The 15,985-nt window shown below is 35.3% G+C and overlaps 1 protein-coding gene across 15 annotated transcripts in view; it reads right to left on the reverse strand.

Moving 5' to 3' along the window:
- HDAC9 (histone deacetylase 9) overlaps positions 1–15,985 on the reverse strand; it is a 581,469-nt gene that overhangs the window by 474,212 nt on the left and 91,272 nt on the right. For 4 of the 15 annotated variants that reach the window (XM_067746215.1, XM_067746201.1, XM_067746210.1 and 1 more), the window contains exons 2-5: positions 13,992–14,233; positions 9,216–9,366; positions 8,099–8,219; positions 5,699–5,820 (exon numbers count right to left, since the gene is read on the reverse strand). In XM_067746215.1, the coding sequence (XP_067602316.1) occupies positions 5,699–5,820; positions 8,099–8,219; positions 9,216–9,366; positions 13,992–14,233 (636 nt within the window). Of the gene's footprint in view, positions 1–5,698; positions 5,821–8,092; positions 8,220–9,200; positions 9,367–13,991; positions 14,234–15,985 lie in introns of all 15 variants that reach the window. The other 11 variants (XM_067746216.1, XM_067746208.1, XM_067746205.1 and 8 more) reach the window with 5 other exon arrangements.

Below are 15,985 nucleotides of genomic sequence, written 5' to 3' on the forward strand. Positions count from 1 at the left end.
AATTGAGCTGAAAACCGACATCCACACAAAAACCTACATGTGAATGTTTAGGGCCACTTTATTCGTAATTGTCAAAACGTGGAAGGAACCAAGATACCTTTCAATAGGTAAATGGTTAAACAAGCTGTGGCCTGTCCCATATAATGCAGTATTATTCAGTGCTAAAAAGATCTTTCAAGCCACAGAAAGACATGGAGGGATCTTAAATGCATAGTGCCAAGTGAAAGAAGCTAGTCTGAAAAGGCTACATACTGTATGATTCCAAATATATGACATTCTGCAGAAGGCAAAACCAGAGAGACAGTAAAAATATCAGTGGTTACCAGGGGTTGATGGAAGGAGGGATGAACAGAGGGAGCACAGAGGATTTTTACGGCAAGGAAACTATTCTGCATTATATTGTAATGGTGGGTACATGGTATGACATATACATTTGTCAAAATCAATAGAACGTTACAACACAAAGAGTAAACCTTAATGTAAATTATGGGTTACATTCATAATAATGTATTGATAGTCATTCATTAATTGTACCAAATGTACCACACTAATGCAAGATGTTAACAAGAGCAGAGACTACAGGAGAGAGGGAAGAGTAATATGGGAACCGTCTATACTATGGGTCAATTTTTCAGTAAATCTAAAACTGTTCTAAAAATTAAAGTCTATTGATTTTAAAATGAAGTCAATGGCAGAAATTAAAACTCTGGCTCTAGTGAGGACGGAGCATTAATAAGAGCTCCTCCTATGGTGAAGGAAAGAAACAAATCTGCTGCTACTTTTTGACACCATACTGTGCTCCCAAATGCCAGCAAATATGCAAAATTAACAAAGCCCTTTATTCCCATCTTGAGATTAGCATTGCAAGCAGCAGATAGCTTAAAGTGAAAATGTTTATCACTTGCTCCTCAGTTTTCTCATTTTATCAATAAGGTGGCAGAATACAAGTCCTTGAAAAGACTTTCCACAATAAGCAATTTAGTTTTCACTGATGAAAATAAATGAAACTCAATTCCTTATCAACTAGAAACGCAAAGTTAAGATTTACTAAGCCCTTCCTAAGTCCTAGGTATGATCCTAAGTGCATGACATGCATTACTTAACTGAATCCTCAAAATAACTGTATGAACCAAGTACAAAAATTATTCCCATTTTACAGATGAGAGAATCACAACCTAAAGAGGTTAAGTAAATCTCCCAAGATTGATGATCCAGATTTCAAGCTGGTAGGTAGATTCAAAGCCTGTGTTACTGTGCCACATTGCTTCCCAATTCTGGGAAAACTAGTGTAAGACTTATCACAGAGATTACATTTCAATAATTTTAAGCAAGAAGAGACACTACAATGGAACTAGGATCGAGTACTAAGATATATAAAAATACTCCAGTTTTGGTCAATCTGGAATAAGATTCTGAGTGAATATTTTTATAAACGTTAGTGCTATCTGTGCAAAAATGTGTGTGCATGTCCATGCGTACACATGCATGTGTGACTGTGTATTATGAGAAAGACACAGAGCTAGAGAGAGAGAGAGAGACAGACAGAGAGAGAGAGCAAGAGAGCAAGAGAGATTTTAAAACATTGCTTAAAAACCTCCTTGTACGAATTCTGGATTATAATAACTTGAACAGGTCACCAAGGTATCAGAACATAACTTCTAACTGCTATACTGAGGGAGATGTATAAAGTTATATACCTCATCTCTGCCTTCCTTCCAATTACTCAGTGTGGAAAATGACTTTGGCCTTCTAAAACCTAAACTTATGTTTGGACCCCTTCCATCTTTGAGTCCTATTCTAGTGCTGCTGACCATTAAAATGAATATTTCAGTGGGGCGGGAACAGTCCTATTCGCCCAAGCCAAGCTGTAGCTTTACATGGCTTGTGCTCTTTAAGAGGTGAATCTAGCCAGCCAGCTCACTTTGTTCAGAAGTATTAAGTGGAAAGACTGTAACACTCAAAGAAAGGCAAAGTTCACTGGGTAAGACCCCAATAATACAATGGAGCATAAAACCTCTAGAATGTTTTACCATAATATTTTATGAAACATATGCACACACTCTTTGTAACAGAATCCAATTCAAATGGTTTTGGAGGTCAGTTCAAAGTCACCACATACACAGCATCTTTGTGAGAAATATGTACTATTTCAAAAGTACCCGGACCCAGAAGCTTCCTTTCCCTATTTTATAGTTCATTATCAGTCCCGCAGAGCATTATATTAGAGAAAAAAAAAATCACCTACTACAGCATGATATAATTTGCAGCCAAAACCTAAAGTTCAGTAAAATAATCCAAATTTCAGAATCAACAAATTCTTGTGTTATGGAACAAAAGCAATCACTGAGGGTAATTCTAAAAGGAAGTGCTACTTTAAGTTATGGGCAATAAATATAAAAATTTCAAAAATTATTTTATTCTTAACTTTAGAACCAATTATGAAAGCCTTTGACGGTCATTCATTGTTACAAAAGGAGCAAAAGATTCTCAACTCTTACATTTAAAAGAAAAGTGAATTCGGAATGGGCCTGATTAGAGCTAACTATTCATATTATTCTGAGGTTTCCAAAAAGCCCAAATGCTATGAACAACTATGATTCTCCTTAGGGGAAGGAAGTAAAGGTCCACTTTGCATGACAAAGGTCAGATTTCTGCAGGCAAATGAGACTTCTATGGTTGACTGTTCCTAGGCTGTCACTGTCTGAGTCCTAAGAGGTCAAGAGAGGTTCCAAATTCTGCTCACTGCTTAGGGAACACCCCTGGGGCCACTTTAATCATTTTAAGGTCATTAGAACTTTTCTTACTTTGGTTCCAGCTTTACTCCCGTAAATCTTGCTAATGCATATTGGCAATTCAGTACTGACATAGGTTAAAAAGAAATTGAAAGTATTTAGTATTATATGCAGATCAAAAGATAGAATCCACTTAAAAACTTCTTTTAAATCTAAGATTGAATTCAATGAAATTCAAGTAGACCTCAGAGAGTGATAATCAGGGCCCAATAGAAAAGCTACACTCTATTACGGCTGTACTGGTATTTGTACTATATGATCAATGCCACTCCTCTAGATTTCATTTAATATGATAAAGCTTTACTTGAAAATTATCTTATACAGTTTCCCTAATCATCAAATAAGTTTAACTGTGATAATATTTTATTGTTTACTTTTTTGTAACAACTATTGAGCCACTAAAATACAACAAATGCTGAAGTAAAAATTATTTGACTATATTTCAATGCTCTGCTATTTAGTGCAAACATACACCTAAACTTTCTCAAAGTGCACTGGAAATACACCAAATGGATTATATTTATAAAAGTTGGAAGAGTTTCGCCTATTTGTAATTAATGAGGGGTATCTCTAAGTATTTAGATGTGTAGAAAACATCTGTATTTAATTATATCATACTTTTCTTAGACAATAGGAATTGAATTAAGGAATATTTTGAAACCCCTATAGAGATATAAAAGTATTAATGGCTGTTCAAGAATTTTATTGGTACAATGCTTGAAAATGTTTGGTTTTACAGATCAGCAGCCTGACACTTCATAAATATCAGATATTCGATATAAAGGGAAGAAACTTAACGTAATGGGCAAATACAGAAAATACACCACTAGAAAAGACAAGGGCTGTACCTTTTCACTATTATTACATATCACATAAAGAGATACAGAAGATGAGTTTCATATTAGTACAGATTTGAATTAAATTTTGTAAGGTATATAATAAGCAGGATTTCTCTTGGAATTGTGTTGTGGACTGAGAAATTCTACAAGAATAAATTAACAGCTTGCTATTCATTCTTCAGAGGAAAAATCCTAAGCCGTTCTCAGGGAAACAGTGGGACACAAAAGTATGGGCTTTTAGTACTTGTCCTAAGTATTGAAAAAGATCAAATTTGCTTTCTGGATGCTTACTGGTTCCAAATGCCACTACTTTTCAAACTCAGTGTCACTTCTGCAGTCAGTTTTCAATCTCCCAGTGGTAAGAATATATTCAAAGGCTATGTGCACAGCAGGGTAGAAGTCTTTCTCCCTAAATGTAACTATATCACTCATCAGTAACCTCCTGCCATAAGGGGACTTGTGTTTTCTTTCCTTTTAGTGACTCCTTAGGCTCTTGAATGCCAGTCACTGCCCTAAGACCTGGGGCAATATTCACATAATCTCTGTCAATAGTTCCTACACATGCCATTGGTGCAACTAAATGTCAAGGCTGCAGATCAAAGTTCCCACATTCTAAAATCCATGTCCTTTATGGATCAATTTTCATAAACTATATGCCATGTTTTAGAAATATGTGGAGGCTCACTCTTTGCTTTGTTCCTTTTATCCCAGAGAAGTTTATTTACATGAAAGGCAATCTGATTTGTAGATAAGAGTGTGAAATTCTCATGCAATACATAAAACTCACTCTTTCCTTTGCACAGCCTTCCATTGAAGTATTTTACTATATCTGATATCTTATAGTAGAAATGTGAACATCTTTCGGCTATTAAAATAAAAAGGCACAAATTGCTTTACAATACTTGGCCATTCTTCCTCAGTGCCTGGTACAATACGGGCTAGATGACAGAATAAATTCTTACTCATGATTGATTTTATTTTTAAATCTTCATTATGCTAGAAGTAAATTATAAGACAGAAAATAGCTTCAGCACGTGTTTTTACAATCTATATCCATTTTAATTATTCAAAATTCCTTGGGAAAATGAATATAATTATTGGAAATAATTTTCACTCTGTAGATTTTATATACAAATTAAACAGATCTATAGTTCTTCAAGTAGGTCTGAGTAAAATACAATGGACCAAACTCTCTGCTCTGAATATCTCTTCTCATCAATTGTGGTTATAAAATTTTTTTAAATTTACAACTTCCTCTAAAGAACTATATTTAGAAAATCTCAAAATATTTAGAACATAATGTATACAACTGCTATTTACGCTTCTACCTAGCTAAAATTTAAATATATTTATTATAGAGGTAAGAGCATGTAACACATTAAATATGCACATACCAGAGGGCTAAAAAGGAATATGGGAAAACAAACACAGACTGTAAAGCTATAGAGCTGTTTACTAAATTCCAAATTTATTACAGATTCATTGTCCCAGTTCCCCTAAGCAAATTTTAATACAATTACATGAGATTATTAGCTACAAAGCTTCACCATGAGTTCTCCTATAATCTGTGAGACACTAGGCAAGTCACTTACTCAGGAGCTAGCCTTGGCCTTATCTGTTTTAGTAAACAATTAAAATTTAAGGTTTTTAAAAGTGGGAGGAAAAGATTATTTCCATTTCTGTAGTAAATGGCTGAGGCTCAACAGAAAATCAGAGAAATGGAGGAAATTAGAGAGGTCCTCATTAACGGAGAAGATTTAAATTTTCTGAGAAATCAAATTTCTATTTTCTTTAATTCTTCTCTTTATTGCTAATAAGAAAATAATTTGTCTAAAACCCAAATGTGACTAACCTTTAAATTAAAAAAGCTACTTTGATAATATACTGAATGAACCGATACAGAAATAGGAGTGTGTGTGCGCGCGTCTGCTTATGCTGAGGGCAGAGGTGGAGAGAGCCTGACAGCTATGATTCAAATCCTTTGACGCTCCCCTAGAGGTATGGCAAAATAAAGCTGCAGGAAGGTCATGGAAGAGCAAGTGGAGTCTTCTTGTGGAACTGACTTACCAGTTTTTCGAAGAGGGAAATCGTCCTTTGCATCTTGTGCTCCTGGTAATGTGTATTTGTAGGATGGAGACGTTCCACTCAAGGGTGGAGAGCTTTGATCCAATGACGTGTGGTGGGCAGCCCTACAAAAGAAAAAGAGGGTTCACCATTTCCCCTTGAGTTTTTACTGCACATTGGTCAGCAATAATCGGTTGCACATGCTGTAACACGTGTCTCAGCTGTGTTTATGTTCTTTCTTTTTAGTGTGTACAAACCACAGCCTCATGTAACCAAGTTCAATTTAGCAGTATGTTACGGAATGATGCAGGATGCCCAAGAATGCCCACTGTGTGTTTGGTCACACAGTCACATAGAAAAGTTTGCTTCACTAAAGGAGAGAATTTATCCAAAGCCTGAGATTTGACATCTGAGATTATTGTGTATGTTTTCTTAAGAGCCATATTAGTGGAAAAGTCATCATCCGAATCCTTTTTAGTCAACAATGTAGAACAACCAAGGTAAAAGTAAACATACAGAAGGACTTCATTTTAAAAAAACTGCTAGGTAGTACATGAGAGTACATGAGGGTGCCTTTCTACTGGAGAGACAGTACTGTGCGAATAGCCTCAGGTCTCCAAACTTCTATAGCAGTTTCAAGGTAAAGACTGGAGACAGATCCTTCTTCAATATGAACCTGACCTTTTAAAATCTTTTGTCTGTCCTGCATTAATACAGTAAAAGAGATGCAGTTGTGCTACTGGAGAATAGCTTAGGACTGAACATAGATTACCCAGTGGATATAAACATCTATAATCATTATATATGGAGAAAATATAGATAGGGCGTAGTATCACCACCATGATGATTCTACCAATATTATTTATTTGAATCAACATTCTCAAGAATTACCTGGTGTAAGGATATTTTATCTAGTCATAACTGGCAAAAAGTATTAAGTTCAGATTTCATAAATTAATGACTTATGGTTGTCCAGGAGTTGGACCCTACTGAAGTTCAGTTCAGTACAAAAAAAAAGGATTCCTAAGTAACATTTGAGAGCCATGTCGAATATACCCAAGGGAACAGCTAAAGAATTTTCAGCTGACAAGTTGTTTGCATGTAGTTGTTTCCACTTAACAACAACAACAAAAAAGGTATTATCTTTTCTTAAAACAGGTTTTAACTTAGAAGGAACATGAGTTAGTTATAAATTATGTATGTAATTTTAGGTAATAAGACAGAATTTCTTTTTCAATACTTTTTGATGTTGAATGAACACGTGAAAATTTTCTTCAGGGATTGGTTTCTCAAGTCAATTGACATGCATGGTATAAATTATGTAAACCATTAAAAAGTATTTATATAGCATTCTAGAATCTGCCTCATCTTTTTTTCTGGATGCAGAGAAGGGAAGATACTTATAATATAGAATTATAAGAACAATAACTCTTTTAATAGAACTCCTGGCATGCTTGAAATGTCAATGTAACAGAGTATCAAATAATCAAGTTTTTACTCCCTTATCCTTATGATGTGATTAAAAAATATGTAAGTGTAAAATCCTAAACATATTTTTTAAATATGAGAGAGATGAAACTATGATCTATTAGTCTATTATCCAAATATGCTTTGCCTATCAGTTCTTCCCCTGATTTTTTAAAAATATCACCTCCTTCATACTTTACAGAAGAAAGAATTGTGTGTTGCACAGTATCTCTTTACTAGACTTGGAGAAAGATGGTTGCATAAAAAACTGTAATACCGCAGTATGTTATGTTGTCAGCTTGTGTGTTAAAAGCCAATCTACTCTCATTTTACAGGGTGGGAAGAAATGAGATGAGGTGGGCACGGGTAAACTAGCCACTGAAGACTTAGATATATCAGTTACTTTTCTTTCTTTCTTTCTTTCTTAATTAAGTCAAAAATCTTCTGGACTTTTAAAAATAATTCAGATCTCCACCTTATTTCAAGCCAAGTAAAATAAAATCTCAACCAGCCAAATCTTCAGAAATTATTGTAAAGATATCAGATGCACCATCTGAGAATAGAAAAATGCAAAATATGAATTAATTTCTATGCCCCACCCTACATTTGTCAGTTATTCATTTGGCAAAGAACATGTATAATACTTTCTAGCCCTCAAGATGATACTTGCTAACATTTATTTAAGAGCTGGTCTCTGTTACATACTTTACCACATTGTTTCACAGGACCTTCCCAGAAACCCTAGAGGGCAGGTACTATTATCGTCCTCTTTTTATAGAATAAAAACCTGAGCCTTGGAGAATTTGAGGAGCTTGCCCACAACCTTATAGCTGAGAACTTGGCAGCCCAGGGATTTGTGCCCAGGTTGGCTGAATTGAGAACCTGTGATCTTTACCCCTGGGAATGAAAAAAGCCAAACACTGAACATACGTGTACCAGAGCTTGGGATGGCGGCTCACGGAATGATTTTTTCCATTAGTTGGAGTGTCTTTTGTTGCTGATTTACTCAACAGGAATTCTTGAAGCTTCTGCTTTACTTCTGTACTTGCCACTGCCCCTGAAACACACACATACAGAAACAGATGGTGATTTGCGGTTCTGTCCTCTCAAGCCTCTGGAATATTTAGCAAAAATTAAGAAGTAACACCACTCGTCACAGCATATGAAGTTTTCCTATTAAAAGAAGAAACCAGAGTCTAAACAGCCTTTAGAAAATGACATAGTAATATTTTGTAACTACTGCTTCAACTGCCAATTTTCAAAAGACCTTCGATGATTTCTTTAATTGCTTTTGCAGAAAGGGGATTCCCAGAATTAATACTAATTTTTTCCTAAGCTTTAAAAAATACTGCTGAAGAACAGAACACTGCTTTTTAAAAGTCAAGAATCTTGGGGGACCATATAAGTGATTAAGCAAATTAAAATGAGCTCTTCTGAATTGCTAGTTTGAAAAACTTTTTTAAAAAGCACTTCTGCGCATTAAACAAATAAATATTGCTGACAATTCCAGTTTAAGTCATCACATTTTAAACCTTGCTACGACCTGATTTTGAACTGACCTCATACAGGGGAATTATTTGGATCTGTCTCCCTCTTGTGGATAGTTGTTTAAAAAAAAAAAAAAATTCTACCTTAAATCTTCTCAAAGTTTGGGTACTTGAAAACTAAATGAGACAAGGCTTGACTTATTAAAGAGTAATTATTACTTGAGCAGGAGGAAGGTATGGTGGAGTAATGTGGAAGTGAGTTTATTATTAAACACAATGGCATAGCTATATTGCCTTAGTATAACGTTATTTTTAAGGTTCAAAACAACAGAAATTAGCATCTTTGCCAAACAATGCTATGTTTACTTCTGGAGATGCTTGTAGACTGAATGCAGAGAGCTGATATGTGAATGTCAAAGCCTTACATTTGGGTCCATAATGTATTCTTTTACTTAAACACAGACAATTTTGACAAGTTTAATTCCACTCTTTATCAGGCTCCTTTCTGAATGACCATCAGCTAAAGATGAGGGAAGAGATCCGTCTTTTACCCTGGTGCCTCTTACTTTCTCGTCCTCTATCTTTGCCTCTGAGAGGAGGAAGCTGCTGTTCTCTGCGATGCCTCTCTACTTCCTGTTCTTGCCTCTGCTGCTCCAGTTTCTGCTCCTTTTCTAGCAGTTCTTGTTGCTGTTTTATGGCTAGAAGTTCCTGTTGCAACTTGCGAGAAGAGAAAGACATGAGAGTGTGCAATTTTTTTAGACTTCATAGTCATCAATGACCAAAATCGAAATGTTATGAGCTTTTGGAAATTATTTGTATTTACTTTACATTTTACCCATTTTTTGGTATATTATTGAAATCTAAAGACAAGCAACTAATGCCATAAATGGTCTTAAGGTCATTAACAAGAAAGTTTTTAGGTAGTTTCAACACCTACGCCATCCTATCACAATATTACCAAATTCACTCAGATCTTCAGTTCCTTGAGTAACTTTCCTTTGTGCATCTGAAATACATGATACAGGCAAAGAAAGGCAGGAACTTCCCAGAAGTCTGCTTTACCAATTCCCTTGAAACATAAACAAATGAAATCTTCACTTCTTATCCTGAGAAACTGTGTGAACATAATCAAACTGAATAGAATAGTGAGATATGAGTTAATTTTGGGGAAATCTACCTGAAATAAAACGAAGGCTAAAAATTTCAAAACCTTCCAAGAAGGTTTTCAAAAGATGAATGCAATCTGTATATCCATAACAAGCTCTTCTCTCAAAATAGCAAAGTCTAATTAGTTCTCTCAGTGCACAAAACCCTTCAGATTAGAGACTGGTCAAGAAGACATCACTTCCATCAGACTACACTTTGATGCACTGTTGTTTGGGTGTCTGAATCCCTTGAGTTCACTTCCAAATAAGGTACATCATAAATATAAAGCATTCTTAATAACCATTTTGAGGGCTTCCCTGGTGGCACAGTGGTTGAGAATCTGCCTGCCAATGCACGGACACGGCTCTGAGCCCTGGTCTGGGAAGATCCCACATGCTGCGGAGCAACTAGGCCCGTGAGCCACAACTACTGAGCCTGTGCGTCTGGAGCTTGTGCTCTGCAACAAGAGAGGCCGCGACAGTAAGAGGCCCGTGCATCGCGATGAAGAGTGGCCCCCGCTCGCCGCAACTAGAGAAAGCCCACGCACAGAAACGAAGACCCAACGCAGCCATAAAAAAATAAATAAAATTTAAAAAAAAACACAAAACCATTTTGAGATGTCAATTTTCTCTCAGACTAAGAAATAGACATGGAATAATCGTAAATGTGCCCACTGAGGAATAACTCAAGACTGAGTTCTACTAGGCTCTGACATTACTAGATACGAGATCTAGACAACACTAAGCCACTCAGAGAACTGGTTCCTCATATATAAGACAGAGGAATAATCTCCACCATGCATCATGTTCATAAATGCATGTGAAATTTAAGTTGTAAGTTTGAACAATACTAATTTTGCTTATTATTACTATTTTAAACTCTAAATACTAATGAAGTTAGTGTAATTTGCTGTTTATATGAGATAGGTGCCTAAAATTCTGAAATTTACACTGCACAGTAACAGAACAAAAATAACAAGTTATATGGAATGGCATCAGAGTCACTGTGGAGCAACAGGAAGCCAACTCTGCATGTCAAGCATGATAGCTTCACTCGTCCCAGAAGGACATGGCTAGAAGCATTTCTGGTTAATTTTCAAATTACAGTCTTTGACATTTTGGATTTGATCCACCAGTCTCTTAATAAGTGTTTTTAGATACTCCATTCTAACTAAAAATTTCATAATTCTGCTTAAACTTTGCCTTAAATGTTAATTCTATATAGATATTGGGGTTGATCAAGTTGATTTATTGCTTCACCCAAAGCCCCAGTGGAATTGAATATTAATCTCTCTTAGGAATTAGAAAAGCACACGATTTAATTTCCACAGCTACTATTCATTATCAAAGATTGCAGGAATGAGGTTAAAAAAAAAAAAGAAACAAAACGTCACTCCTCCAGTTTCATGTTCTAGTCCAAGACAGAGACAGAATGAAGTAGTAGCTTTGGAGGTAGATGAGGCAAGATTACAAATCCTGGAGCATCCACTTACTGGCTGTGTAGCCTTGGGCAAGTTACAGTGTTTCTGCCTCAGATTACTAGGTGGAAAAATGGGATAACAGCATCTAACTCAACAGATGATTATAGAAGCCAAAGATTCCAAACACTAATATAAGTAAAGCATCATGCTGTGTCTTCCTCATGAAAGTAAAATCTAGATGAATGTTAAAAGCATCAACTTTTAGTCCTATGCATAAAAAACAAAAAACAATAAAATTTAAAAAATTTTAAAGCAAAGAAACTTCTTAAAGGGAAATTTTAAGTATGACTTTAGTTTCCAAAAAAGCAACTTATTACTTTAGAAAATAATTCCAAACACTAAGTTTTCCTTAGCTATCTCAGAATCATTTTTCTCCCTCCCCTTTTCCAATATTTTCTAGGTGTCAGTAAACCTGCTATATACTACCTTGTTTGGGCTAAAGTAACAATTACATACTTGCTACTATTAACTTTTGAGTAAAATCAAACAATTAATTGCTTAAAAAATTTTTATGTTGATCTTTACAACTACAAAAGGCATCAAACATAAATGAAAAGAACTATCTAAAGCTGTAACTTATCAGTATTGCCCTATATTCAGGGCAACACCACTTGCATACCACAGCAAAATGAAACAAACCTTCAACTACGGGGAAGAATATAAATTTTACTCATTCATCACTGCCATTTTAACATGAATGAATGAAGAAGGAAATCTGGACATTATTGTTACTATTATTGTTTCAAAGGTCAAACTGGAATAAAATGTTCCAGAATCACTCAAAAATAAGTCTATAAACTAAATGAAGGTTTCCTATACCGCAAAATACAACCAGGATTCCATATGAGACTTAAAACAAAATCCTCACTCTTATTTTTAAGGTATCTTATGGGTCAATATATTGTAAGTGTCTTTTAGTAAAGTTCACTAGTTAAAGGAAAAAAATACCACATTTTACATCAAGTATCAAAGAGACTTTTTCTGAAAGTAAGTTAAAATAGGTCTTCCAGGCTAAGGAAATATAAAACAAGGAACATAGGAAAGAAAAAGCATTTTTACCCTCTGAGACACTGTAATATCAATGTGGTAAAATTATATAATATTAACATAAATTAGTTATCTATTAACCCCACATAAATGTGCTTGTATTTTATTTGCAAGTGAGTAAAAGATCAACTTCTGCAGGGCAGAAATTGAGACACAGATGTAGAGAACAAACGTATGGACGCCAAGTGGGGAAAGGGGCGGGGGGTGGTGGTGGCGGTGTGATGAATTGGGAGATAGGGATTGACATGTATACACTGATGTGTATAAAATGGGGATGACTAAGAAGAACCTGCTGTATAAAAAAATACATTTAAAAAAATGCAAAAGGAAAAAAAATCAAGTGTCTATAACACAATACTTTATTATATTAATAAGTTAACATAAGTTAAGTCACTTTTGAAGGAGTTGGACATAAAAGTAGACTTTTTTATTACAAATATTTGCTACTTTATATTACTGTCATAATAAATTCAAATTAAACATCTACTAAGTCAGACCAAAATAGCTTTGTTTTAATTATTTTTGTCAAGAAGTTGAAAGACATTTTACAAATAAAGCTGAAGTAATATTTATCTCTGAGGATACAAGAGAATAAATAGATACACAGACACTGATAATAAAATACTCCATCATACGTAATTGTGGGATATGGACATATTTCTCCTAGAATAATTTAAACAACTTGGGTCTCTAATTGTCAACTACTCCCAAAACTGTTTCAATAAATTCTTATCTACAGTCTATTAGACTTATATAAAAACACTGAAAATATATGTATCAGTTTCTTTATATAAAATTTTGTTGAGCTTTTCATTATGTTATTATTTTGAATGTATACATTATGAGGTCTTTTCCATAAGGAAGACTAGGACATACTCAGAACATCTACTTATAGAGCACTCAGAATATCTACTTATAGACCAAAGACAAAAATAAAAAAAGGCTCTCTCTTCACATAAAGGGATTAATTTATCCTCTCTGGTGAATAGTATATGCAGATTCTTTTTTTTAAATTAATTTTTATTGGACTATAGTTGCTTTACAATGCTGTGTTAGTTTCTACTGTACAGCAAAACGAATCAGCTATGTGTATACATACATACATATATATATATATGACTCTTTTTTGGATTTCCTTCCCATTTAGGTCACCACAGTGCATTAGGTAGAGCTCCCTGTGCTACATAGTATGTTCTCATTAGTTACCTATTTATACATAGTATCAGTAGTGTGTATGTGTCAACCCCAATCTCCCAATTCCCCCCTCTCCCCCTCCCTTTCCCCCTTTGTATCCATACATTTGTTATTAGAAATATAAAATGGGTCTTTCCATGCTCGTGGTTCTTCTTGGTGGAGAGCAGATGGGGCAAATGGACAAAAGCATGTAGAAGAGAATCTTAAAAAGGGTGGGAAGTTACTATTCCTTACTATTGATGCTGTAAACTAACAGAAAAAAGAGTGGTAGAGGCTCCTCTCCAAAAAGCAAAGCAGGTTTTTGCCAGGATTCCTTTTACTTACCCAGGTTTTTCACTAGTACAATCAAAGTTTCCTCCCAGCCATGCATCCGTATCTTTTCATAGTGAAATATCCCTCCACTGCTCCCTCTTATGCCCATGTTATGGTGCAGGCTCCCCGAGTCAACGGTCAGAGACAAAGAAACGTTTGCTACCTTGATGTGCTCCTGAAGCTGAGCCTGGTGCTGCCGTGTCAAGTTCTCATGCTGTTTCTGAAACTCTGCGATCAAGAGCTGCTTCTGGATTTGCTGCTGTTGCTGGATGAGGAGTAACTCCTGCTGAAGTTGCTTCTCACGGACTACAGGGTCCACCACGGGCATCATCATCCTGAGGTCTGTCCTTAGGTCTAAAGGCGAGATGGGCTCCAGGCCCACAGGAACCTCTGATTTTACATCAACTGGAGAGACAGAAAAAAAAGATGGATGATAGAGGATAGAAAATTAGCAGATTGACTTGGAAACAAATGAAAAGTGAAAGACACTATAGCCCATTAGACAAATTTTACATCAACAAATCTAGTCTTTTTTTTCACAAGGATGGTAAAAGGTCTTCTGTATATCAGGCTTGATAAAATGAACTACAGGCTAATTTTCAGCCAGCGATTTGTACTCTGCTGTGAAATCTTCCACATTTCCCTTTTTCAAAGAGATGACTCCAAAGATTCATGGATATCAAAGTTGTTCATAAAACTTATTCTACTGGACCACTTACCAAATTCAAGTCAACTTAGGATAAAAAAATGCAACTCTATCGAGGAAAAGATGTCATGTTATATTGGAAAACTTCTAACACAACTAAATTTGTACACTTGCAAACATTTTTGTTTGTAATCAGAGTCAGAAAACATATTCTAAGATATATTCCTTATGAAGTAAACCTTTTAAAATAATGTATTTGTAGGGTTACTGGACCTACCAAAGAAAAAGTAAAAATATGCAAGCTAAAATGTGGGAAATGGTGAGTAGAAAGAAAATACAGACCCAGGGTAGACAGAAGTCATCTAATTTTCAATTTCAAATCATTGTAAAAATTTAAAAACTATTGGAACAACAACAACAAAAAATGCTTCTATAAATCGACTTTGATATTCAGGCTGCCAATTTTCAACCTCTGCTCTAAATCTAAATGCCTAGAACTTCCCAGGTGGTCCTGTGGTAAAGAATCCGCCTTACAATGCAGGGGACGCGGGTTCGATCCCTGGTCAAGGAACTAAGATCCCACATGCTGTGGGGCAAGCTGCGCGCCACAACTACTGAGCTCATGGGCCTCAACTAGAGCCCATGTGCTGCAAACTACAGAGCCCGTGTGCCCTGGAGCCTGGGCGCCACAACTAAAGAGAAAACCCACACTCCACAACTAGAGAGAAGCCCACGCACCACAACGAAGAACCCACGTGCCGCAACAAAAGATCCCACATGCCTCAACGAAGATCCCGCATGCCACAACTAAGACCCGATGCAGCCAAAAATAAATAAATTAAATAAATAAATAATAAATAAAACCTTAAAAAAAAATCTAAATGCCTGTTCCCATAACTTTTAAAAGGATGTATCACCCTCAGGGTAACTGTGTTATCCTGAGTGTGTTCTCTAGGTGTCAGTTCCCTCATATGCAAAATGAAGATAATTACCATTAGCAATAACAACACAGAGTTGTTAAAAGGACTAAATGTGATAATCCACTCAAAGACGGACAACATATATCCCTCAATAAATGCCTTCTCTAAAAAAATTATGTGAAAACAAATTTCCTGTGTATTAAAATAAATCATCAACACTGTGGGGCTAACCAAACAAAAATATGGAGCCAGTATGAAAATAAAATTGTTTATGATTTCTATTAAATATTAGAAAATAGAAACACTAAAACAGCTAGAAAAATTATAAAACAAGAAAACAAAGAAACATAGCCAAACAACTAAAAAAAAAATCCACCTTCACTAGTAAAGATATGCAAAATTTTAAATAAAAATAAGGCATCATTTTCTAATGATTAAATATCATATATATGATTCACATATATGCATATGTGTATGTACAACATCCGCTTGTATAGGGTAAACATATGACCAAGTAGACAATTATATGTTGCAAGTGGCACTGCCAGTTGGTTTAAAACTTCTGAAAAAGTGATACGTGATATCACAATC

Source organism: Pseudorca crassidens, chromosome 8 (assembly GCF_039906515.1).
Source record: "Pseudorca crassidens isolate mPseCra1 chromosome 8, mPseCra1.hap1, whole genome shotgun sequence".
NCBI lineage: Eukaryota > Metazoa > Chordata > Mammalia > Artiodactyla > Delphinidae > Pseudorca > Pseudorca crassidens.